Source organism: Morchella importuna (genome assembly GCF_003444635.1).
Source record: "Morchella importuna strain M04M26 chromosome Unknown Morimp01GS015, whole genome shotgun sequence".
Lineage (NCBI taxonomy): Eukaryota > Fungi > Ascomycota > Pezizomycetes > Pezizales > Morchellaceae > Morchella > Morchella importuna.
The window spans coordinates 48,826-74,061 of NW_025763412.1; the positions used below are offsets into that span (position 1 = coordinate 48,826).

At 45.7% G+C, this 25,236-nt stretch overlaps 7 protein-coding genes across 7 annotated transcripts; 3 read left to right on the forward strand and 4 right to left on the reverse strand.

Annotated features, from left to right (window-relative positions):
• Positions 1-3,156: 3,156 nt before the first annotated feature.
• On the reverse strand, positions 3,157-4,764 carry LAJ45_05459 (uncharacterized protein; the record flags this gene model as incomplete). The annotated part of the gene is made up of 1 exon (XM_046115030.1): positions 3,157-4,764. One exon carries the CDS (start codon positions 4,762-4,764, stop codon positions 3,157-3,159), a length of 1,608 nt encoding a protein of 535 aa, XP_045971552.1.
• Positions 4,765-5,447: 683 nt separating this feature from the next.
• LAJ45_05460 (uncharacterized protein) lies at positions 5,448-7,934 on the reverse strand (the record flags this gene model as incomplete). Its single annotated transcript, XM_046115031.1, has 3 exons — positions 5,448-7,562; positions 7,657-7,759; positions 7,843-7,934. The coding sequence occupies 3 exons, from the start codon at positions 7,932-7,934 to the stop codon at positions 5,448-5,450; spliced, it is 2,310 nt and encodes a 769-aa protein (XP_045971553.1).
• A 722-nt stretch (positions 7,935-8,656) lies between these two features.
• LAJ45_05461 (uncharacterized protein) lies at positions 8,657-10,231 on the forward strand (the record flags this gene model as incomplete). The annotated part of the gene is made up of 7 exons (XM_046115032.1): positions 8,657-8,768; positions 8,862-8,927; positions 9,003-9,014; positions 9,100-9,177; positions 9,234-9,252; positions 9,322-9,808; positions 9,866-10,231. The coding sequence occupies 7 exons, from the start codon at positions 8,657-8,659 to the stop codon at positions 10,229-10,231; spliced, it is 1,140 nt and encodes a 379-aa protein (XP_045971554.1).
• Positions 10,232-12,192: 1,961 nt separating this feature from the next.
• On the forward strand, positions 12,193-14,234 carry LAJ45_05462 (uncharacterized protein; the record flags this gene model as incomplete). The annotated part of the gene is made up of 5 exons (XM_046115033.1): positions 12,193-12,660; positions 12,720-13,034; positions 13,110-13,662; positions 13,756-14,102; positions 14,163-14,234. 5 exons carry the CDS (start codon positions 12,193-12,195, stop codon positions 14,232-14,234), a joined length of 1,755 nt encoding a protein of 584 aa, XP_045971555.1.
• Positions 14,235-17,978: 3,744 nt separating this feature from the next.
• Positions 17,979-19,618, reverse strand: LAJ45_05463 (uncharacterized protein; the record flags this gene model as incomplete). The annotated part of the gene is made up of 5 exons (XM_046115034.1): positions 17,979-18,018; positions 18,105-18,954; positions 19,130-19,217; positions 19,300-19,424; positions 19,537-19,618. 5 exons carry the CDS (start codon positions 19,616-19,618, stop codon positions 17,979-17,981), a joined length of 1,185 nt encoding a protein of 394 aa, XP_045971556.1.
• Positions 19,619-20,818: 1,200 nt separating this feature from the next.
• Positions 20,819-21,842, reverse strand: LAJ45_05464 (uncharacterized protein; the record flags this gene model as incomplete). Its single annotated transcript, XM_046115035.1, has 6 exons — positions 20,819-21,012; positions 21,083-21,232; positions 21,292-21,450; positions 21,517-21,642; positions 21,719-21,766; positions 21,827-21,842. 6 exons carry the CDS (start codon positions 21,840-21,842, stop codon positions 20,819-20,821), a joined length of 693 nt encoding a protein of 230 aa, XP_045971557.1.
• An 887-nt stretch (positions 21,843-22,729) lies between these two features.
• LAJ45_05465 (uncharacterized protein) lies at positions 22,730-25,199 on the forward strand (the record flags this gene model as incomplete). Its single annotated transcript, XM_046115036.1, has 7 exons — positions 22,730-22,918; positions 22,991-23,237; positions 23,322-23,923; positions 23,991-24,051; positions 24,110-24,217; positions 24,305-24,657; positions 24,711-25,199. 7 exons carry the CDS (start codon positions 22,730-22,732, stop codon positions 25,197-25,199), a joined length of 2,049 nt encoding a protein of 682 aa, XP_045971558.1.
• Positions 25,200-25,236: the final 37 nt, after the last annotated feature.

The window sequence follows — 25,236 nt, forward strand, 5'->3', positions numbered from 1 at the left end:
TAAAAACACCGCTGTCGCAAAAAGGCACTTGTTAATACAAGCGCTGTCCTAAATACATACATGTAGCAAAGATGGAATGTTTTTTTTTTTTAAAAAAAAAATTTAAAATTATAAACCATGTTTTAAAAGCTATATCTACATACATGTACTTTCGAAAAAGTTATTCCTTGGGAATTACCGTACCTTACGAAACGCCATAGTAGTAGGAAGTACACCCTAGGCTTTATTACATAAACCTGCACGTGTATAGTACATATAGTATCCCTTGGGCGTGTGAGACACTTGCGAAATCTCTCTCATGCATTAGCGTGATCTATTCAGGAAGTGATTGACTGAAATAAGGCAGCGACCTGCGAAGTTTTTGGCATATAGGCGTACTACAAGTACTGGAAAACGCAGCGAACAGCTTACCCTGACGTTTCCTCACCCAAATTTCGAGATCACATGATATTTATGCATGAGAGAGATTTCGCGCGTCCAAGGGATAGTATTGGCCATGGTCCGCGGCCGGTATTCATTTTAAGGTACAACATGTATGTTTTAATTCCGTACTTGCAGTCCTATAGTATGAGTATTCACTCCTTAGAATACACGCTATTATAACACTCCTTTTTATATAGTACGGGAAAGCGAGGTACGGTGTACTCGTAAATTTATGACGTTTCCGAACACGACTGCTATTGCGTACCATACCTTTTTGTATGTCATGCAATATTGGTCGTGTTCGGAAACGCTATGAAATTACGAGTAATTCATGCCGCATGTGGTGAGATATGTACTACTCACATGCACGCAACCCTGGGGTCATGGGGGTACGACCAACTCACAAAATCGAAAAGGGCTTCCAGAAAAACAACACTCTTGGTGGCTCCTGACAATTAAAAACGGTTTCCATATTCTTACAAAAAATAGAGTATATTCTCGGGAATTCTCCTGTATTCTTTCTTGAATTTAGGTGAAATTAGTTATACCTTTAGTTTAATATACCCTTAGGATTGCGTCTACATGTATACGGTATATGTATGCTAGGCGCTGATCATGAAGAGGTAGTAATGATTAATTTATTTCTCGCATTGCTATAGCCTTTTACAAAAGGGCGCTTTTAAGGGTGACGCCTGCGCTGCGCACATACATGTAATTATATGAGAATTATAGTGTAAAGCATATATACTTGAAACCGTCTATGTTATTTCCATAAATATAAATACATGTAAGTACTAGATCAAACAAAGAGAGATGAGCATGCTATAGCTACATTCCCACATTCACATAAGTATCGCGGCTATCCCACTCGCCTCGAATCAAATTTCGCGTACACTGTACAGCGAAAGTTGCTATAAGGATACGCTCGGGACCGGAATTCGGTACCATTATAGAGAGATTATCCTTATATAAGGAATGCTAGTGCTGAAAGCCGGGCAAAAAGGGACCGAGAAGTGCTACCCTTATATATAAACAGATTGCCCTTATAGAAGGTACATTTGTAGCAAGCTTTCGCTGTATCAGTCAATAAGCTCGAACTTACATGTAGTTTAGGTGAAATTGGTAAAAGCTGTTTCTAGCCATTTTTTTCTTTGGTAATATGTGTGGACCCTACGTATTGTGACAAAAATTTCAAGCTTCCAGGCCTAGCACTTTCCAATCTCCTCACTCTACAGTGGTATATCCTTCGTGACGTGACAGGAACACCCCAGGACGCCTAGTTGTTAGCTTGAGAAGGATCTTGGCGCGGCCAGCCACATGCCCAGAGTCACTAATGGACCAAGGTTCCTAGGACATGACTACATGTACATGTGTACATGTTCTTAGTTGTCTAAAATGCACTAAATTAATGTCTTGACAAGAAAAGTTGGGCCTTTCGTACAGGTTGGGTCCCTTTTAACTACATGTAAGCTTTAGAACGAGCTAGCCAGCCTTGTTGACCTGGCAGAGTTTGATTTGCTGTGGATATATATATATATATATATATCTGATTAAAAGCTTACACCAACATAGATATTACATGTAGATAGGTGAATGAGTACAATCACAACTATTAATCTGATAGTATATATGTGGCAACTACGCTATACATGACATTTTATCTTTATAAATAAAATGCAACTACATATACATACATACATGTATACTCGAGCTCACTGAGCTTACCTTAGCTTATAATTAGATGAGCAACCAAAAACTCCATATTTACATGTACTCCTTCGGGGGGGTGGGATGTATACTACCTGATACAGGTATATAAAAAACTTATTATTAGAGTACATCTAAATTAAAGAGTTAATGGAAACGTCTATCTTCAGTCTATTGCTTTCGTAAGTATATGTAAGTGCAAGTACATGTATGTGTGCAAAAATTAGACGAATTTGAAGCGAGTGATAATACATGATTTCTGAAGGATACCGCGATCTCTTAAACCACGTGTACATTTATAAGTATACAAATGTGTATACATGTAAGTATTAAATCTCTTCACAATAGGCCTATATAAGTCAAAAGACCTGGGAATTGATAATCCATGTACTGTCTATGTAAATTAACTGGCATGCATGTAAAAAGTATATGTAGCTACATGTATAGAATTCCGAGGCCTACAATATCTCCATGAAGCGACATTAATCCTTCTATGGGGCCGCAATTAATAATTGTTGAATGTAATACATGTACTTAATACTGAAGTGGAAATACTGCTACTTACCCTAGCCTAATTATTACATAACTAATCGAATAGTAGTACGTGAGACTAGATGGGCTAATAAACTAACTCGCATAGCGTAACTATCTCAAGTAGTGATAAAGCTTGCAGAAATTTTAAACCTTTTTCTCCTGTTATTCACGTGAATTCTGAGGAATCAGTAATATGTATACGTAGGATCGAGTACATAATGAATGGTACATGTATTATACATGTACTAGGAAAGGATGTGGATTCGCTGCGGTATTCCCGTAGAATACGGTAAATTACGCAGTCATAGTATGGTATATAGTGATTTCACCAGTACTGTATAAACTCACTGCACTCGGCAAAAAAAAGGCCCAGATACAAGATTTATTATCTTCATACCCGTATGTACATACATACTCCCAGCCTCCGCAACAATACTAAAATGAATACTGAAAGGATCCAACAACTTTAGACCGCTTGGACAGACAACAGGATTATCCATCTGCAATGTTCCTTACAAAATCATACAAAAACCTCCCAGGCTCTAAAACCACAATATCTACAAACCTTACAAGGAATTGCAGACTCTTAAACAGGATAATTAACGCCCAAATCATAACGAAAAAGTTCCAAAAGTTCCTCAACTTGTTCCAGGGGTGTCTTGGCTCTCCATCAATCAGTCTATGATCATCCCAGACATCATCTCCGGTACTACTTGGAGGTGTAGGCGGGAACATAAAACCAAACTCGTACTTATTCCGTGAATTTAGTCTAGAGCTGGGATCCATCGTTGGTCGTGTCGGACACGACCAACTCGCAGGCCGAGTCTTGTGCTTGTGTCGCGGGCTAGGAATTCCCATTTCCACTGGGACTTGCTCCGTGGCCACGTTCATGGTTCCCGTCTCGAAGAAAAGTTCGGACTCTTGCTGAAGATGGGGACTCCAATTCGAGCCCCACTTCTGAGCATACACGGGCTGAGGGGTTTCTTCTACGACAGGACATAGAGCGTGTGCTCGGTGGGTCTGGTAAGTGAAGGTGGATGATGGTCGCTCGGGAAGACGGTGGGATGCGGATGACGAAGGTTTCTGATCGTCTGCGGTGCTGCGTCGGCGAACCTGCATTTGTTGGTTTTGCAGCGGGGGAGATAGGGTAGGACTTTTGTCCGGCCGTTGCTGCGATTGTTTGCGAATCGGAATAGTTTGGGGATTCGCATTTTCCGGACCGTCCTTTGCTAAAAAAGAGGTTTGAGCTTCTCTTCTTTTGATTCCAGCCTTTTCAATCAGAGGCGCTGATATGTGGGACTTGACTGATGATCGTTGTTGATTGAATCCCTCGTTGCTATTAATTGCATTAGGTGCTGTAAGTTTTCTTTTGTAGCGGCCAATTGGCACGGCACTTGAAGAGTCCTCTTTCGAGGTTTCGCTTTCCTTGGGTGTTTTATTAAGGATTCTAAGCCCCTCCGCAGTCATTCCTGGGTTTGAAATTGGCTGAAGCTCATATGCAGATGGCATTCTAGGCAGCTCATTGTCGCTTGTACCCTCAAAGTAGCAGTACTGCTTACGCTGCTCAGCTTTCCAATCTGGTACAGACCGACTCGATCTCAAGGGATGGCCAGGCACCGGAGTTCCAGGATTGCTAGGAACATGTTGACTATTCCTCGCAGATGCAATTGCCGAATCTGTAGGAGTAGGAACACCTGTAAACACATTTGAATGCCTCGGTAACCTATTATCTCTACTGGGCATTGGAGGTAGTGGCATGGAGGATTTTCCTGGGACAAGTGAAGAAGCAGACCGGGGGAGAATCACAAATGAAAGGTCCCTCTCTCTTTCCTTCCCCTTTTCCCTTTTCCTCCTTGAAGGGGTGGTGCGTAAATCGGTTTTGGTACCTTTACCGGAGAACGAGGCCTTAATGCTTTCAAGAAATCCACCTTCGCGAGGAGCCATAATGTGATATTTACCAGGCTTTGTGTCCTGGAGGCGTGGATCAAGGTTAAATACTTTAGCAACACCATCGCTGCTCATTATGCCTTCCAGTCCGGGAATCGGTATAGGTGGGAGGTCGGGAGGTGGCTCTTTTTGACACCGGAATGTTAAAGGCATGGTTATGGTCGTTCATGTGAGGGGTTGCAGTGGAAGCAGAACAGAGCATACCACTGTATGGATCATTGACAAAATCATGAGATTCTCGAGGAGCCATAGGTGCCATATGTAGGTTCTATTTAGTTGACAGATAACCTCGTTTTTAGCAACATACGCGCAATAAATATATGTGTACGAATACCAGTAATCATGGTATTATTGATATGATACAAGCACGTATACGTACTTCTTGTTCTATAGATATCAGCATGTAGATCAAGCAATGGATTGCTTAAATGGACGCATTTTAACATTCATTGCATTCCAATGAGTAAAGAGCTAATGAGTGTGCGTAAAATAATGTCCACCTCTCGACTTAACTGGAATGCTGTAGCTTAGGTATAATGAAGGCTGGTGAACGATGACATGGTTGCGTGATTCTCACTCTGAAATGCTTGCGGGAAGTCCCTTTGCATGACGCAAGCTACCCGCAGAGCCCCACGATAAGCGACATAAGCGAAGTTCCAGGGATCTGGATATGTAGATGGACTTCAGAAGACGTTTCCAAATTTATTGACGAAGAAAATGCAACTAAAAAAAAAAAAAAAAGAAAGAAAGAAAGAAACGGATAACAACTTGATCCCAAACCCATATCCCGACACTCCAATATATCAAATAGACCTCGAGAATTTTTTCCTTACTTTCTACCAATCAGTGATTTCCTTCTCTTCACCCCTGTTAGTGCTCGGCACCTTGGCTGCAGGGATCTTAACAGGCCCATTCCTCTTCCCCTTAGCCAAATACCCGCTTCCATCCAACCACGACCACTCCAGGGATCTTTTCTTTTCAAACTCAGTAATTTTTGCATCCAATTGCAACGTCAAACCAATGTCATCCAACCCATTGACCAGACAGTGTTTTCGGAACTCATCAATTTCAAAGATGGCAAGCTCATTACCATCGGCGCCACGAACAGTTTGGTTTACCAAATTAACCTCGATTTCCTTCCCACCGTTGGCCTCTTTCGCAATACGTCCAAGGGCCTCAGGATCCTCGATGGCGATGGGCAGCATGCCGTTCTTAAAGGTATTATTGTAAAAAATGTCAGCAAATGATGGAGCGATGATACACTTAATGCCGAAATCGAGCAAAGCCCACGGGGCATGTTCTCTGCTGGAACCGCATCCAAAATTGGGACCCGTGACGACAAGAATCTTGGATCTCCTGTAAGGCTCTTTGTTGAGGACAAAATCTGGGTTTTCAGACCCATCGGGGTTGTATCGGAGCTGCCAGAATAACGCTGTACCCAAACCAGTTCTCTTGATAGTTTTGAGAAATTGCTTAGGTATAATCGCATCGGTATCGACATTTGCGATTGGCATTGGGGCAGCAATGCCCTTGAGGACCTCAAACTTTGGTAGTCCGAGAGTCTCCATACTGGGTGTTGATGCATTCGTAGCCTCTTGATCTATGGGGATGTCGTCAATCCTGTCGAGATCTTCTTCAGTGACAGGATCCTCGTTCTCCGCTTGCACTGCAACCTTGGGCGAGCCCTGCTCCTTTTCGGGCTCCTCGCCGCCTGGGGCGTACTTCCTCACGTCTGCTAGCTTTCCAGAAATGGCGGCGGCGGCAGCCATGGCTGGCGACATGAGATGGGTACGTCCACCGGCACCCTGCCTTCCTTCGAAGTTACGGTTACTAGTACTCGCGCAACGTTCCTGGGGAGACAAAACATCGGGGTTCATTCCCAAGCACATAGAGCATCCTGCCTCCCTCCACTCAAAGCCGGCATCGATGAAGATCTGGTCTAGACCCTCCCTTTCTGCCTGTTTTTTGATGAGACCAGACCCAGGGACTACCATAGCTCTCATGATGTTAGAGGCAATCTTCCTTCCTTTAACTATCTTGGCGGCAGCCCGAATATCCTCAATACGGGAGTTTGTGCACGAGCCAATGAAGACTTTGTCGACCACAATATCTTGCATAAGTGTACCTGCTTCGAGACCCATGTACTCAAGAGCACGCTCCACACCAGCCTTCTTCACCGGGTCCGTAAAGTCCTTGGGGTCGGGGACCGCTCCAGTGATTGGTACTACATCTTGAGGAGAGGTACCCCATGAAACAGTAGGGATGATATCTTTAGAATCAATATAAACCTCTGTATCCCAAATTGCGTCAGGATCTGACTTTAGGGTACGCCAATATTTGAGGGCTCTGTGCCATTCTGCCGAATCGTATTTTGGTGCCAAGGGCTTTCCCTTCAGGTATTCGAAAGTGACATCATCCGGCGCAATTAGACCAGCCCTAGCGCCACCTTCAATAGACATGTTACACACTGACATCCTAGCTTCCATGCTCAATGACCTAAACGTTGAACCGCAAAATTCGATGACGCTTCCAGTGCCACCAGCAGTACCAATCTTCCCAATGATATGAAGAATGACATCCTTGCTTGTGACGCCGGGTAGGAGGGGACCATCGACCTGTACCTTCATGTTCTTACTCTTCTTGCTGATGAGGGTCTGAGTAGCAAGAACATGCTCGACTTCGGATGTACCGATTCCAAAGGCGAGAGCACCGAAGGCACCATGTGTGGAGGTGTGAGAATCGCCACAGACGACGGTAGTTCCAGGCAGAGTAAACCCTTGCTCAGGGCCAACTATGTGCACAATCCCTTGACGTTTATCACCAAGTCCGAAGTAGGTGAGGCCAAAAGCTTCAACGTTTTCTTCCAGGGTAAGACATTGAAGGCGAGAGTCAGTCTCTTCAATGAAGGTTTTGGCATTTTTATAGTTTGCGCGGGACGATGTAGGAATGTTCTTCAAAAAGTTAATATTTGGTCTTTTTCTTTCTTTCTTTCTTCTACTTTTGGGGTACAATGAAGCTTTTCGGGGGAAGTATCAATTGACATACGTGGTCTACAGTGGCAAGAGTGCAATCTGGTCGTCTCACAGATCGACCAGCATTTCGGAGGCCCTCGAAGGCTTGCGGTGAGGTGACTTCATGGACTAGATGTCTGTGGGAAGAAAAATAATTAGAACTAGCATTCCCGAAATAGCATAATGATAAATGAACCAATGCACGAATTATATGGCATACCTGTCTATGTAGATCGTCTGGCCATCAATCAGATGGTCGGCATAGATCTTATCATACAAAGTTGACGGTGATTTCTCTTTGATTGATGGCATTATTGCACAATTGTTTGGAGTCGTAAATGTACCAGTAAAGGTAGTAGAATGGATTTCGGAGATGGGTAAATGATCGCTTTTAAATACTTGAGACGGGGAATCGCGGTGGGGGTGGGGAGAGCTGGGGACTATGACTCGGGGGGATGATTACTCGATCGCTAGATACACGCGCAGTCTGAGTAGAGTTGATTTCTCCGCTCGTTCCAGGTAAGAGGGGTTTTTTTCTTCTTTTTTTCTCTAACAGCAACGCTGCTGCTTAGGAATGATCTGGATTGAAAGTATTTTCATTCGCTGATGCGAGCCAAGAGCTCCCTCCAGCCCCTACTCACATGCTCTACCCCGCCATGCACTCCGATACCGTAGTGGCCCTAGCCTCTAAAGACTTAGATAACTAAGGTTACATGTATTTTTATCAATGTATTTACATCACGGCAAACATGGCTTTGACTGCCGTCTTAATATAAAGTGTTAAAACTGTACATGTATCTATGTAATCCCCTATCTATGGTATAATACATGTATTTGGTGATCATGGACGAGCTAGAGACTGAAACCTTCGGCGCAGAGCTTCACAATTGTGTATGGTTAAGGTACATGTACATACTTACGATCAATTCATAAACCCTAACCTCTCACCCACCCACATTCCTATTGCAATAGCTGAGAACCTTCACCCGTCAACACACACAAACCAACATCTACACTCCCAAATAACTTGAATAATGAGCGATATCGACGACGAGGATGCCCCAGCCTTGGTAGAATCAAAGGACGATGCGGGAGCGCTCGGAAAAGCTCCTATCACTATCGTTACTGGGTACTTAGGTGCTGGAAGTATGTGTGGATGCAAAATCTTTCCTTATTTTGCTCTGGAAGTGGAATATGTTGAGTTTAAGAAATCACTATTAATCTATCACCTATGTATAGAAACAACGCTTCTGAACTATATTCTAACGGAACAACACTCAAAGAAGATTGCGGTGATTCTTAACGGCTTGTCACCCAGTTTCCTTAATTGAGCATGAGCAGTAAGACGGTTTCGTGGCTAATTTCCTCCACTAATATCAGAATTCGGCGATTGTAAGTATTTCTCCAAACTACTAAAAAAGTACCATACGAGTTCCTTTGTTAATAGTGAAGATAATTTCCGTTTCTTATCGAGCAGCTGTGGATATTGAAAAATCATTGACTATTCAAACTAATGGCCAACAAGTTGAGGAATGGTTAGAATTAGCGAATGGATGTAAGCAGAGCAGCGAGCGGCCCTTTATCTTCCGGTTTACTGATAATTTTCTTTAGGCATTTGTTGTTCTGTAAAGTACGCTGTCAGATTAGCTGTTTAACTTGTACTTTGGAAATTTCGATTTGACAAGCCTTTTTTACTCAGAGACACAGGTGTTGCCGCAATCGAAAAGCTTATGGAGCGTCGCGGAAAATTCGACTATATTCTCCTAGAAACGACCGGCTTGGCTGATCCAGGAAACATTGCACCGCTATTCTGGCTCGATGATGGCCTTGGATCCTCCATTTTCCTAGACGGTATCGTTACACTTGTAGACGCAGCAAATATCCTCCGATCACTAGACGATACAACCATGCTAGAAGGAGAGGACCGGAAGGAGGGGGATGAACAGACAACCACAGCGCACTTGCAGATTTCACATGCCGATGTTATTGTTGTAAACAAAGCTGACTTAGTAACGTCGAAACAATTGGAAGAGGTTAAGAGTAGGGTCACTGGAATAAACGGGTTAGCAAAGATTGTGGTTACAGAGCGTGGCAAGGCGGAAAGGTTAGAGGGATGGTTGCTCGACATACAAGCTTATAAGGATGTCGGTAATTTGAAGACAAGTGTTAAGTCGACGCTTGATCCCGTATGCCTCTCTCTCTCCAGTTTAAGCCTTGAAAACTGTGGCTTATCTCGTGAGTAGACTATCTCGACGGTTTCTCTTGAAATTCCACTACTGGATCAGAGACAATTGGAACTCCTGGAGATGTGGTTACGCTCTCTCCTCTGGGAGGGTGAAGTCCCATTTCCACCAGAACTACAAACTGATAAGTCCTGCGAGGAGAAAGGGAAGTCATCGCCGCTCGATATACACAGATTGAAAGGGAGAATATCAACGAAAGACGGAAAACAACAGCTGATCCAAGGAGTCAGGGAGGTTTTCGAGATATTCGACGCTCCTAACCAAGAGGTATTTGATCATGTGGGCGGAAAGGTCGTATTGATAGGGCGGGGATTAAGTGGTGTAGATTTGAAGGGAAGCGTGGACTGGTTCATCTCACAAGACTAAGAAAATAAATGATTAGACTGAGCTATAGAGCTATATACATACTTTCAATGGCAGAGCAGTTGCTTGTTTCCAAAGAAGCAAACTTTGAGGGACATGATGATTAATTGGAGTTCATTGTGGTACTACACCCACTGCTATCTCTTCTAGACTGCGATCTTGCATCAATTGCTGCGGGTGCGGGGCTCTTAAAAGCATGCATCATTCACTGGAATACCAGGCACTCACTAATTTACAGCCGACTGGTCCGCGGATGAGGGATTTGGGATGGGTCTGGCTTGAATTGAACTTGTTCTAATGGCAATGGCAAAAGGTAAAGGTAAAATATAAAGGTAATCTTAATTGTTCCTTATTCACCATATACTTTATATCGTATTAAATATTTGCTTCCTTTTCTATTGCATCTATTGGCTATTGCCGATAGTTATAGCGCTAGCCGCAGCTACATGTAGTCGACTGAACCGCGAATACTGCCCACGATGCCGTTACGTGCTGACCAACCCAAGTTACCATTGCAGAGCATTTTCATGTATCATGAGTATATAGGTACATGTAGGTATTTTACATAATTCCATCGTGGTGTCATTCGAGCCCTAGCGAGTGTGACATGTTGCCAGTTGATTGAATGGATGTGTAGATGCATAGGTGAATGATAATTATAAAACCGATATGTACCATAGTTTGGGTATCAAATAAACTTACCTTCAAGTACATGTAGTTGCAGGAGTAGGAAGCTACATGTAATACGAGTCAAATTCCCCCACTGTTGCTCACGGAAATTAGCATTAAACAGCTGCCTAATAACTGAGGAGATAGCCTTACAATCCCAAGGGGTCACCACGGACATCAGTGACTGGGGACTTCCGCTTTCTTCTTTCATTGCCTGTAAGTACCCCACCACACATCCAACCCAGTAGCCGCAAGCAAGGACCACCGCATTGCCTAGCAGGAGGAAGCTTAAGGCACCATCCATCACCTACGCCCAGTTACTCTGCATCGTCGCTTCGAGGGTCCAGCCTCTGCAGTTAGTCAATCAAGTCGAACCCCAAGCCAGCTCAGGAAAACACTGAACCAAACAAATCCAATCAGCTACCTCAGTTTGGAATTCTGTTGCACCTTTGTGTTGTGTTCTTGTTTTGCTTTTCCTTTAATTCCTTTCTTCGGCTTTTACCTCGTCTGCCAGCTTTCGCCTTGCATTCGTTTTGTTAGGCTCTGTGCCATTCAAATTAACACAGCACAGTAACCTGCTACTTCTCTTTCCGAAATCAAGAAGATAACCCCCCATACCTGTTTACTTACACACTCTACATATTTTCTCCTATTCATACCACTCTCCTTCCCATTATCCGTCTCGTCTCCGACAGGTTCTCGTTTAGAAACAATATATCGACACCGTTAATCCGGCCTCTCGCAGCTTTGCAAGCCCTCCTACATCCTCTAGGTATTATCCTCCGTTAGTTACTGCTGCTGGTCGCATCCCACGCGAAACGAGACACTTATCTTCGTCGCTTTTCATACCCAATCTTCCACCATTCCCCCTCATATTAGTAGCCACTGCCCAACCTAACGTAACTCAACCCATCCCACCCCTCTTTCCTTCGTGCTCTACCCTTACGCCCATTCACGCTCGCGCCCTTCAACCCTCACCTGACCCAAGCGCGACGCCCGTCCGGAATTCTATTCCACTCCTCCGACCCGCTATCTGTTTCTACTTCTCTTTCATTCGTCACTCGTCCCTCGTCTACTCTCCTTACCTTCTAACAAAAGAAAGGCATAGGAAGTGGAAGAAAGACCACACAAAGAAATATAAGCCAGACTCAAGCAATACTTTATTCAAGGAAATTCAATTTTCTCTGATTCATTTATCAATTTTGATAACTACCTTTCCTGGCAGTCACTCGCAGCTACTGGCTGCTTGAACGGAAACACAGGGAAAAAAACCTTATCGCCGAAACACTTCAGCAATGACGAAGGGCGGGGTGACAACCGACGCGTTGGACGCAGAGCCTCTTCCCCCTATATCCCCACCACAGCACTCAGATCCCCATAGCAGCAACAACGGAAACGGGGCTCATATTATCAACGGGACAGATATGGAAAATGCGATTAAGCCGGCTGATTCTCCACAAGACGAGGAAGATGATTCGAAATCCACTACTAGCGAGCAGGACAATGAACGTGTTCGGGAAAAACTCAAAAAGACATCTATCGCAAATGTTCGATCCGACTCCTCCCTTGCTGGTGAACACGGCGAGAAGGACGATGCACTGAGCAATGCCGTCTCAGAAGCAGATCAAGACATGAGCGATGGAAAAGAAGACGATACTCGACGGCGGAGGAAGAGAAGTTTCGACGAGACCGAGGGCGACGGGGATGGGGATGGTGGTGCAAGGATCAACGCCCCCGGCACAGGGTTCACGAACGGAAAAGGAGTAGGGAAATTTCAGACGAAGATATGGCCAAGGCTGCTAAAGCTCTCAACAGAGTAAAGACTCCACCAACACATCCTGAAGAAGACGAAATCATGTCACAGGGTGAGGAGGAGGCAAGCACATCGATCACCAGCCCCCGAAAACTGGAGAGAAAGAGAGGCAGAGGCAGGCTCGATGAGGATGAAAAGGATAAGGAAGTGGACCCCAAAAAGAAAATTTCTAGGAAAGAGGAGGAATGGAACAGAGTAGTCGAGAAGAGCATGCCATCTACGAACAGGGGAACCACAAGTGTTAATGTTTCTACCTCTGGCATGGCCAACGGCGGAGACCTTGTCACTGTTGAAACAGCCACTGTGAAGTCTTCAGAGGGAGAGGTAAACATTCGACACTCATGCTAGATGAAATTCTCTGGCACAAATTCTCTGCAGGATGCTGATTGACTATAGCAGCTCCCCACAAACAGCGGATTTGCAAACACATCTGCAAAGTCTCCCTTTGCCACTGCAGGTTCTGGCGCCAAGCCACTTTTCGGACCAGGTACCAGCGCTTCCGATCTGTTCAAGAATTCGAAATTCGGCGCCGCATCTTCGTCAACAGCGTCTCCATTTGCATCAGCGTCTCCATTTGCATCGACAAGTTCGTTTTCTCCATCTCCATTTGGTTCTATAAATGCACAGTCATCTGGGTCAGCGAGTCCTTTTGGAGCTGGCGGATTAAATTGTGGCAGTAAGGCCAAGCCCTCCGGATTCGGCACGGGGTTCAGCAGCGGATATGGCCCCTCTGGTTTTGCAGCCCTTGCCTCGAAATCGGGTGATGTTATTTCGTCGGCACCCAAATTAACGAAGCCGCTTGGTGGCATCTCAGCGAAGCCGTTCGGAGCACCTGATGAAGATGACAAAAACACAAGCGACGAAGACGATGAGGGAAGTGATGGGGATGCTGATGAAAAGAAAGAGGAGCCCACAGCTGATGAAAAGGCTGAAATCTTCACAGAGCAAGAGGGTATGCTATCATTATCTTCCCTGTATTAGTCTATCCCTGAGACTTCATGGTTAATTACTTTGCTTTTGTTTTTATGCTGACCCTTGGTTGTAGTTGTAACTGGTGAGGAGAATGAGATGACCATCTTTAAAACCCTTGGCAAAATTTTCTTCTTCGACAAAGAAAACAAACAGTGGAAAGAGCGCGGTCGCGGGACTCTCAAGCTCAACAGAACTATTCCTTTCTCTGGAGATGATGATGAAGAAGCAGGCGCTGGAGAGAAGTTTAAAGATAGTGCGAGATTGATCATGAGGACGGAAGGGACATATCTGGTCGTTTTAAACGTACCAATCTACAAAGGCATGAAAATAGGCGGCGATTCGAGTGGCAGCGTGCCAACATCGAATCAATTGTACTTCATGACCCTGGAAAACGGAACTCCAATACAGATGATTATTAAGGTACCCACTGTTGATTTACATACGCATTGTGGATCGATAGCTAATGGATTTTGTGACTAGTGTAAATCAACAACTATCGCGAAGGAGCTGCATAAACATGTTAGCGACTTGCAAGAAGAGTTGTTCACATAGTTTTTTAAGAGGTTCCCATACTTTTCAAATTTGTTTCTGGTTCCCCTAAATTTTTCTTGTCGAAAAAAAATATATATATTAGGGATTTTTTTCGTACTGAAGGTTTTTTTTTTTTTTTAAAAAAAAAAAAAAGGCTCGAAAAGAGTTCCTTTCTTGGCGTCCTGGGCAAGGTGACCATGGCGGGTGGTGGAGGTTTTACCACAACCTTTTTTTTTTTCGAATCTTTTTTTTACTTTCCATTCTACCGTTTTATCGTGCATGTTCTTCAGTGTTTAAAGTTTGATCTTATATCTTGCCCTAAGTTCTCCTTCGCTGCATTTATATCTGTACACTGCCTACACCCATTTTTCCTTCAGGGTTATCTGATTTGGAGGGGATCTTTGCGATTTTGTGCTCCTCCTTTTGCCAGGTTCTTACATTTGTCTAATGTGCCGGCTATTTTTTAGGAATGCTACTTCCCTAAGTTGGCATACCAAGGGCAAGAAAGATACTAACTTATCTGTGGCTGTGTTACTTACTACTACATATTTGTGCTTGAGGTTTCTTTGGCGGTTCTTTGGGTTAACGGTTTGCATTTCTTTGAGCATCCGTGTTTTTATTTTGCATTTGAGTTATACAGCCGGCTGGCTTTTTTAATACATCTGATCTTGATTGGTGTCTCTTTTTATCTACTATTTATTCCATGGTTTTGGACTCTTTTCTTTTCTTTTATTTCTTTCTTTTTTTTTTTTTGAATGTTGAATGGTGGGTGGTAGGATACCTTCCTCCCCTTGCGAAAGATTTATAGCCTACAGTGCCAGAAATAGGGAAAGACTTATAATTGATACAATACCCCCCGCACAAACGAATTGTGGGCAATGTATATCTATCTGTACCAAAATAAACTCATCACGGCCAAGAAAAACATATATGGCGTTGAAAATATAGCTCATCATTTGACCAAGCAATACCAATCCTACCACGTGTTTTCCTAAATCCTAGCCATATCTGGCTCCCTCATTGATAACTCAACTCACGTCATGAGTGGCCGAGAGGGGCCATTTTCTACCAATCGGTGTGCACGTGGATGCGGTTACATACGCAGATTTTGGAATCATGATAAATCACTCGGTCTCTGTGTAACTGCATGTATCCCCTCCACTCTTGCTGTGCACACTAGTCGCCGAGCTATTGTATACATGTACCTTTGTTAGTTTAGTAGATGAGATAAACACATTCTGGAGTCCGGTTCAAGTTAGGATCTAAACTCCATTGTGCTACTACTAGTGGTAGTAGATTTATGTCTCTTATAAACTGCAGCTTGCTAGAGCATCGTATCTGTTCCCCCAAGGAACCGAAATGTATAGACCCAAGACGGCCCAACGGCACTTTGAGAGCGGATAGTATAACCTTTTGGGATGTTTCTGCTAGTACGCGATATTATAAACGGATCGGCCCGGAGACCGGACGGGGGAAATGATCGATTCCACCTATCTAGGTAAGCTATCCCATCAACCGTAGCAACCGAGTTAAGGACCCGATTGGGTCCCACTTGAAATAAAGTGACCTTTCTTAAATTCACAGCAACACCAGCTTCGTGAGTACTATATTAGGAGCTCTTATTGGGATCGGTTGATAAACTTTCCCGCTTCTTTGTTATTAGTGAACAGGGCTGGATTATATCGATTTTGTGTTTTTATCGAGGTTAGAGTTGCAAAGTACCCAATTGGAACCTCTGGCTTCTACGGTTCATGGGATAATTACCCTATGTTCGGCCTACCCAGCAGCCAGGAGATGCGTCAACATCCCGGGCACGAAATGAGTAGAATACCGCAGACGGGTGCCGTAGCCCGGGGTGCATGTGTGTTGGGCCGGGTCCGGGCCCATGCGGCCGCAAGGCAATACGCTCGCCCTGGCTGTTTCTCGAGCCGTCTTAATGCTTTCAGTGTAGAGGCTCTGTCGCCCTGAAGATAAGATTTATATAATTATATAATTATTCTCACCTCACTACCGTAGGGATTTGTCTTCATGACGATAACACCACGAATAGCTGGGATTGAGTTGCGTCTATATATGATGCGAATATCTCCCCCGCCCCCCGTATTATGTGTATATATCTCTGCCCCAATATTCGCGGAAAGGCTTATAACTTCTTTTCCATCCCGCTCAAGTTCTTGGGCGCTGTCAAGGCTCGTCTATAGTCTATATATCGTCTATATACTGATGAACTCCAGTCCAATCGGTATGTCTTTTTGTATCTGACGCAAGGTCAGGAACCTCTCAGCCGGGTCTACAAGACCTATGCCGGGCCAGTCCGTAACAGTCCCCCGATAGAGCCCAGGGGAACAGATTGGTTTATATCTAAATATATTGGTCTTATTAAAAAAAATTCCTACTTGCATCCATTACCTGCCACAACAATCATTGGTCCTTCCAACCCTTCCCCTTCCCCCGGTCCCAACGAACCGTACCTATATGCACTCACCACCTGCCGACTCCCCATGACCCACGACCACCTTGCAGCTCTCACCCGAGCAGACAAAGGAAAGTGAAACGGTCTTTCTATCTCTACCCCCACAGCCAGCGAGCCCATGTCGAGACCCTCTTATACGCTGCGTGGGGCCGCCGCTGCATGCTGCTGCCTGGACTATGCATGCATGTATGTACAGCCGCATTCGAAAAGTACTGGCACCCTACTATATTGAGTCGTTCATGAATTGTAGTTACCAACAACCATGGCACTCGCGCATACTCAAATTATTGATAGGTATGACCGCAATAGAGACATTGCAGCTCTCTCTGGCAACTGTCTCGAATATGACAATTGAAAAGTAGAAAGGACTGCCTCGTGAGTTTGGCTCGGAGGTGCCAATACTTTTCAAATGCGGCTGTACACACCCGCTCCCGCTCCCCCCGTTTTTGCCATAAGCACAGTACTCGACGCGAATCCGTCCCAAGCCCGCCCTCAACCCGCAATCCGCGAGTACGCACGCAGATAGAGAGGGGCAGTATAGTATCACAACCCAATTATACTGAAGCCATACACCTCCAGGACCTATAGGATCACGCTCCGCCAACTCCCCGGACGCGTGCATCTTCATATCACCATCGAGACGTGTTCTCTCGAGTATACGTCTTTTATGTTGGTCTAGGGGGGGGGGGGGGGGGCGAGTGTAGCACATACCGCAGCGGCAGACAGCAGACAAATCTAGACACGGACCCTGGGCTTTAGAGTGGAGCGCCCGGTGCTGGCCGGCTTCTACATGTGTAACATTCATGATAACGACTGTCAAATATCTCAACACCCGTCCCACTGCATCCTGCACACATACGGCCTACAGCTGCCCCGTGGCCGCTCGAGTGATAGAACATGATCCCCTCCTCCCGACCCCCAAGGCCGAGAACCGAGGACAAGATCAACAAACGACACCTGCACCACTGGTAGATGCTGCACCGCGGAGCACTGCGTTTCCTGTTTGTGGCCTTGAGGTGCATTTCCGACAGCTCCGAGGCCGAGGCCATGCATGTACGTCGAATCCCTGTAAGCAGGAAGAGAGAGCGAGTGAGAACCTATGACTCAGGTGGAACGAAGATCTGAATACTGGTACAGCTACACGTACACTCTGGTCTAGAGGAATAATGATTAAGAGAAGAGAAAGTGGATAAAAGAATAATTGCGCGAGTTTTCGTTTCACTCATAAAAAAAAAAACGATAAAAATACGAATAAAACACTACAGAAAAAAGAGATAAAACGCCGTCGTGGTCTAGTCATCAAACGTCACTTCCTGCTCCTCCCATCTACTGCTATAACCGCAACAAGCAAAGCAAATCAGCACATCATCCCAGACTCCATAAAAAAAGGAAAAAAGAGGGGGGGAGGAGTAGCTTACCCAGACCGATGCGACGCAATCACCGACAAGCACTGAAACTCGCCCGAAATGGCAGCCTTCCACAGCCTGATATTCCCGTCGTCGCCCGCGCTGCTCAACACGGTGCCCGTGGCGTTCCACGCAACCCTCCACACATCGCTATGGTGGTCGTCAAAGTCGCCGATCAAATCGACAAGCCAGCGCTCGTCCTCCGCACCCCCGGCCGCATCTTCGCCCTCCGCCGCAGAAATCATATCATCGGCACCTCCCGCCAGCCCCGCACCCAGCCCCGCACTCGCACCCGCAGGCCTCGGCCGCCGCCCACCACCAGTGGGATACCTGCTCTTCGGTGCCGCAAGGCTCCCCGCGTTAGTCGTCAGCTTGAAGATGCGCACATGCCCGTCCTTGCACGCCGTAGCAATGAGGTGGTAGCTCCTCCCCATGCCGGCCGCCCAGCTGACATCGCGCACTAGCCCGCGATGTCCCTTGAGCTCCTCCGCAGGGCGGAACTTCCCGGCCTTGCTCTGGCGGTATACCTGCGCCTTGTCCATTATGCCGACGACGAGCTGCTCGCCGCCCCATCGTGAGGGGCAGAAGTCGAGGCAGAAGGCGACCTCGTTTTCCTTTGCTGGCGGAGCGGTAAGCGTGTGGAAGACGTCGACGGCGATCCAGTGCGTGAGGTCCTGAGGCTCGCGGCACTCGTAGATTTGGATGACGCCGTCAGTGGAGATGAAGCCGATCTTGAGGCCTGTGGAGGTACCGGAGACAGAGTAGGCGGAGGTGGGCGGGAAGGAGATGTCGTAGACGGCGGAGTGCGTTTCGGCTCGCATTTCGAATTGGCGCTTCCAGCGGAGGTTGGAGCCCTTTGGCTCTGGAGGGAGGCGGATCTGATTAGCTAGCTGCATGGCATTCCTACCCTCCCAATCATGAGACGCGTGCGGATGAGTAGATGCGGGAAGTAGGTAGGTACGTGTAGGTACATAGATAAGTAGGTGGGGGATGGGAGGTGGAGGGGCTGGGGGGGGGGGTTCGTTTCTAGAATTTACCCATTTCCTGCTCCTCCCATATCCTAACTAAGCGGTCATAGGAGCAGGTAGCGATGATCTGACCGTGCTCTGGCGGGCCCCAGATCACCTGGACGAATCAGCGACGGCACCGACGTGAAAAACGAACTGACCCCGCTTTTTTTTTCTCTCTCATTCTTTTCCTCACACACCCTATTGATAATGGCATCATGGGCCCGGAAGGATTCACTGATGACCCATTCGCCTTCGTCGTTCAGGTCAAACACCTTGAGTCGCTGATCGGACGAAACCGTGGCCATGCGCCGGCCGTAGAAGTCTGTGAGCCCCCGCGCGCCAGCGTGAGTGAGAGCATCGGATTAGTGAATTGGAATCTTGGAGAAAAGAAGAAGCTGCAGGGAGTGGCGAGATCCAGCAAGGGATGTATGTACCGTATGCGACATCGTGCACGAGGTCGTCGTGGCCAGTGGAGAAATTGATGTAGCTGGATTGGTTCTCTTTTCTTCCGGACATTGATGGGGGGGAGGAGGGGGGAATAATCGATAGGGAAACTATTTCGGTTTCTCGAGACTGGGGCTGCTATTGATACTGATACGTATGTAGGTGGTGCTGCTGTGACTAGGTAGTAAACACAGAAGGAGTAGCTCTGCGGAAGGAATTGGATCGCAGAACGAGCGGCAGCGACCCAATTGCGGGTGTTTGTTTCTTTTCGATGAAACAAGAATCGGGGAGCTTAGCACCTTACCTACCGGGAGAAACGGAAAAAGAACTCAACCAATCCCTCACTGGACCAGGACCAACAGTAAAATTTCTGCGAACAGACCCGTCCGACTGCAGTCAACTGTAGTCGACTGCGCCAAGCGAGATAGTTGAAAGAAATAGGACGGACTATTTTAGACTGTAGGACTGCAGTCGACTGTGACCGTCCAGCCAAGACAGTCCGTCCAAAATTTGGACGGACTGGATGGACCATGGACTGCATAAGAGCCAAAAGTAGTTTAGTTTTTCTCAGAATGGAACACAATAAAGATTATACACTTGTGCAGTCCACAGTCCTAGACTATGGTCGAAATTCTGGTCTGCCCTAGTCTACAATCCGCTGCAGTCTTGTAGATTCTCCCTTGGTTCGTCTAAAACTGGACCGTTAGCGGCGCTGGGACTCTGCAACTCTCTTCTGCAACCCCATGCAGAGCCTCTTGTCTTGGCAACAATATCAGATGTCAGATATCATGTTCCGGGAGATCTCGAACGATTCCCGAACCACCGGACCAGGCGGGGAAAAATAAAAATTAAAAACTCCCGTTTTTAATATGTGCAAGATCTGCAATGCTTGAGCTAGGCTTGCAATAGAGCGTTTTAGCTGTGCTAGTTGAATAGAAAGTCGGACAGGTTGGATAGAAATTCTAACTATTTTAGGCAAGGATTCAGCCAATAAGAGGTGCAGGACTTTCTGTCCAAGTGCTCGACTTTCTGTTCAACTGGCGCAGCTAAAACGCTCTAATCATAAAAATAAAATCTACCTACTCCCAAGCGCCATGCATGCAAAAGGTATGTACGCAAATAAGAGAGAAAAGGTTTCAGCAAATAATGTAGATTCACCAATTCCATCTAAGGTATCGGAAATAAGTAAAAAAAAAAAAAAAGAAAAGAAAGGAAGAAAAGAAAAGAAAAGAAAAAGAAAGAAAGGAAGAAAAGAAAGAGAAATCTCCATCTCTAATTCTCAACTACGCTCTCAACCCCAGCGGCCGCCCAAAAGGCTTCTCTTTCCCTCAGAGCGTCTTCGGCCCACTTCTTGACGAACTCGTTTTTGATGCCCCTTCTGACATGTAGGAACTCTTTTAGATCCTTCTTCGCATTGTATTTCTTCTCGTATTCGATGCATTGGCAAACAAGCTCAAATCGATCAACTGATAGTTTACGGTCAGAACCCAGCACCATGGTATATATACTAACTGTAGAAGAATCAAGGGGACGGACCATCTTTGACAAAAATAGCCTCTTTAGTTTCACCAGTTTCGTACTCTGTCCACAAGCCCATAAATTCTTCGGCAATTGTTGGAGACATTGGCTTCAGGAGCTGTTCACAGATGTAATTCATGGTCTCGAGCTCTCTCCTGTATTTTTCCTCTGCGTGCAATCAGTTAATATTCTTGAAAAGGCTTGTCACCTACTTCGGGATGTCATACCTTTGGGAACGTTATCGGGTGGTGTAAGGTCACCAACCAAGGCTTCAGCCATGTCGTGAATAAGTGCTAACTTGACACAACGATCTTTGTTGATATTTTCCTCAGGTGGGCAAAGCATAGTGATGATTGACATCCGGTACATGTGGTCTGCAATGGATTCTGTATTTTCCCAGGGGAGTCAAAATCATGCCCGATTACAGAGATAGCAGGGAATTGGAGAAGGACCTCCGTTAATGATATCAAACCGCTTCCAGCCTTCTCTAGGTGTTGTCTTGAGACGCTCAATGATATGCAGAAAGGCCAACGGAGAGCTCGAGGCCGAGATCTCAGGCAAAGGAATGGACTTTAAGACTGTAAAGGGTAATCAATGAGAGTCAGCGGAAATACGTCTGACTATCTGTTTTCCAAAGTTTTTCTGAAATCATACCGGCATCGAGAGACCAGTTTTTAATGAAAGGGTTTGAGTTGGCATTTGCTAAGAGTCAATTAGAGGGGTTCCCGAGATCTTCATTGTCTATTGCGGGGATGCACTCACGTGAAGTCTCTGACATGGTTAATCGGAATGGGTATTTTAATTCTTGCTGGGCAGAATTGGAGGCGAGAAGAATTAACGACGTAGTGGGTATGAATTGATGAACCGATGGGAAGAAAACGGTGAAGAGGAAGAGAGAGAGACGTATAAAAAAGAGATGTAAGCATTTAAAGTACCTAGAAGATGAGATCTACTACATGTATCTAAAAGAGCCGCGATAGGTAAAGCATGCCTATTCCCGGGAGCGTCTAGACAGGGGCCTTCCTACATGCACTCTAGATCCAAACTTGTGGGGTGACCTGCAGGACAGACTATGAAGCGACTCAATAAAGTAAATTTCAACGACACCGGCTAATACAAGTACTCTAGATCTATAGTGACCTTCTCTGAGCTCTAGGATCTTACATCAGTACCTGTAAAGAAGTACATTGTTTGAACCACTACCTAGGCTCGTCCTTACAAGAAGCAATTGTCTACTCACCATGTTAAACTACGGTACTTAGAGTATATTATCCTCAACAAAACAGACAGTCTGTACGACTACACGTAGAGTAAAGGAAGTGTATGAAGTGCTTCAAGCAGTATACTAAAGTACATGTATGTAAGTAGGTCTTTACTGAATGTCACACTAGGCCTCGAGAGTACGTTCTCCTAATTTAGTTAACTGGTATGCTTGCTATGTGCGAGCCGAGAGCCACAACCAACCCCTACCCCAGATCTCTTCAGCCACCAATATAGATAATTCAGTGTGTGTAATCTTCAATTCCTGCACCCTTCATATACTTCATATCCCAGCTGAGCCCCAACTATCCATCTAGATATACCGGCAGTATCCAACAATAACTCACCACCTCCTCCCTCCAGTCATCCCGCACCTTGACGCAAATCGTGACCGTGCAATCTCCAATGAAGTCACCTCCAACTGCCGTCTCGCTACTCCTCACAAATCTACAGCTTCTGGATTATGACAATGACCCCGAGCAATCCTTCCCTATCAATTCCGACGTATTCACCTCGCTGAAAAACAAGGGTAAAGCCTTCGAGCATATTGCCTATCACCTATTCCACATCCTTGACCCAGAGGAATGTGCTCTCGTATGCGGCTTCCACCCCACTGCTTGGTCCAAAATAAACAAGGAAATCATGCTGATTACAGATCAATACCAGAGATTGGATACATGCTGGCCAATATTCGAGCCTGCCCAGTCGCGTGAATTGCGCAACGTCATATTTAAATGGCTCTCGGATCTCAAGAAGAATGGCCAATTAGGGGGAAACGTTCTAGTCCGGCGGACGCTGTTGGACGATTGCTCTGGGGATCGATACGAGGAATTACTACTAGCACTATCCACATATGTTCTACGAAGCCAACTCGAGAAGGGGAATATCCAAAATGCAATTTGCAAAACGTTCGGTGCGTTCGGAAAGAAGTAGCGCAAGTCATTGCTATCGCTATCTCGGTTCCCATGTGTTTTGGAGCTAATTAGTGTGAGCACAGCCTATAAACAAACATCCTCGCTTTCCCCCTCGCCCAAATCTCTGGAGGCCTTGATATTAGCACATGAATCATCACTGACACGTCTTCTCCATTCGCGCCGTTTGTCAAAATCACAATGGTCTTCATTCGCCGCATTTCTAGACTCCAAGGAGTCGCAAATTTCGGTAATTTCGGAAACCTTGTCACAATCAACTACAGGAGATCATCCAGCAATTCTCCCGAGGGGATACGAAGAAGACGTTTTACGCAAATGGAGGAATAATTGGCTTGGTGATCAGCGATGGCTCGAAATTTTATTGAAAGGCGATCCAGAGTACATGAGAGATCAATTTTTTGAGCTGCCATTTCACAAGGCATTGAGCAAGCACCATCATTTCAAGAACGGACTGGTTGGCGTGAGAAATGGCGACGTTAGCCTTCTAGCACTAGAGAAGCAAGTCCAAGAGCAAAATAATAGATTGAGAGAGCTACGTCATATAAGAGAGGAGACTCTGAGGACAACTCCAAGATTTGATTCCACAAACCTCCCTGGTAAGGCGAAGGCTGGATCGGATGCTCAAAACGAGAAGACATACTTGAAGGTGGTTTTTGACCAACATCAGGTCGGTATCACGAGTTGCATAACATTACCCTAGATCTGCCTGCACCTCACGACTAACCTATTTACAGAGCCTACACAGTGGCCAAGTAAGAATAGCCCATGAGTATATTGATAGTCAGAGGAACGAATGTACGGTTTCACCACAAGCGGCCAGTGTAAATGAGCTTGCAAACTAATGTTTTGCCAGATACCGAACTCATAGATGCTTTACGTGAAGACTTAACGGCGGCCGGAATACCTGCAAGACGCGAAGTGGCTACTGTTTCACCGGAGTACCAATTCCGTCCAGTGCCAAGTAAGCCGGCAATCCGAACGGAAGTACCAGAATTTGAAAGAAAAGACACGGATGGGGATGAGGAAATGCCTGATAATGAATTACCAGAAAGTGAATTACCGATTTCCGATTATTCACGATATGGCAACGAATCAGATATTGAAATGTCCGAATCGCCTCTACAAAGGCCCTATGACCACCAGGATAATCCTTTGATAAAGGTTTCCCAACAAATTGAGGACTACGAGCCGCAGCCAACAACCCCTAGCGATGCCTCATACCAAGATAATGATGACGAAAATGAGGGATTCAGTGAGTTCGAGGAGTCAATAATAATTCCTAATCTACAATCAAGTCACACAGACCCTGCTTCTCCACTGCCACCCCCACAAAGCAAGCCGCGAACGCGGGATTCGTTGGGATTCGAGGGCTTTGGGGACGATGAGCTTCTAGCAGAACAGGTAAATAGGACTAGGCAATCACTTGATAATATAAACTTACAAGGACCCATTAGATTGTGTCAACTATGGCTGCAACCGACTTTTCGCCAGAAAAGCCATCTCCTCTCAAGAGAAACCAGCAGCGGCACGCTTTTAGGCCTCTAGCCTTGGATGACACGTTTGAGATGGATGAAAGTAGGTTAAAACTTAACATCGGTCAACTGCAGAGCACACAGTATGAGAACACCGAGCAGTCATCTTTTTTAAATTCACGTAGAGATAACTTTTCTACACCGATAAAAGCTCCACTCGCTTCCCCAACTCGTAAAGAAGATCTCTTACGATCAACGGACTATAATTCCGTCTTTAAGTCTCGACCGAAGATAGCCGTGTCCCCAGTTCTGACACCGGCTGGTGGCTCGCCGTTACCAAACTTATCCCTAGTTTCTGGAATGAGCATGAATCCAGAAGCAGTATTTTCAGAGGACGAAATGACAGGCTTTGCGGCGGGTTACGCTGCATCGCCGCTGATTAGGAGGAATGCCAGGAAGGGGGATATGTAAGGGTAAGTACTCTGCAATATGAGAAAGAAATATCTAG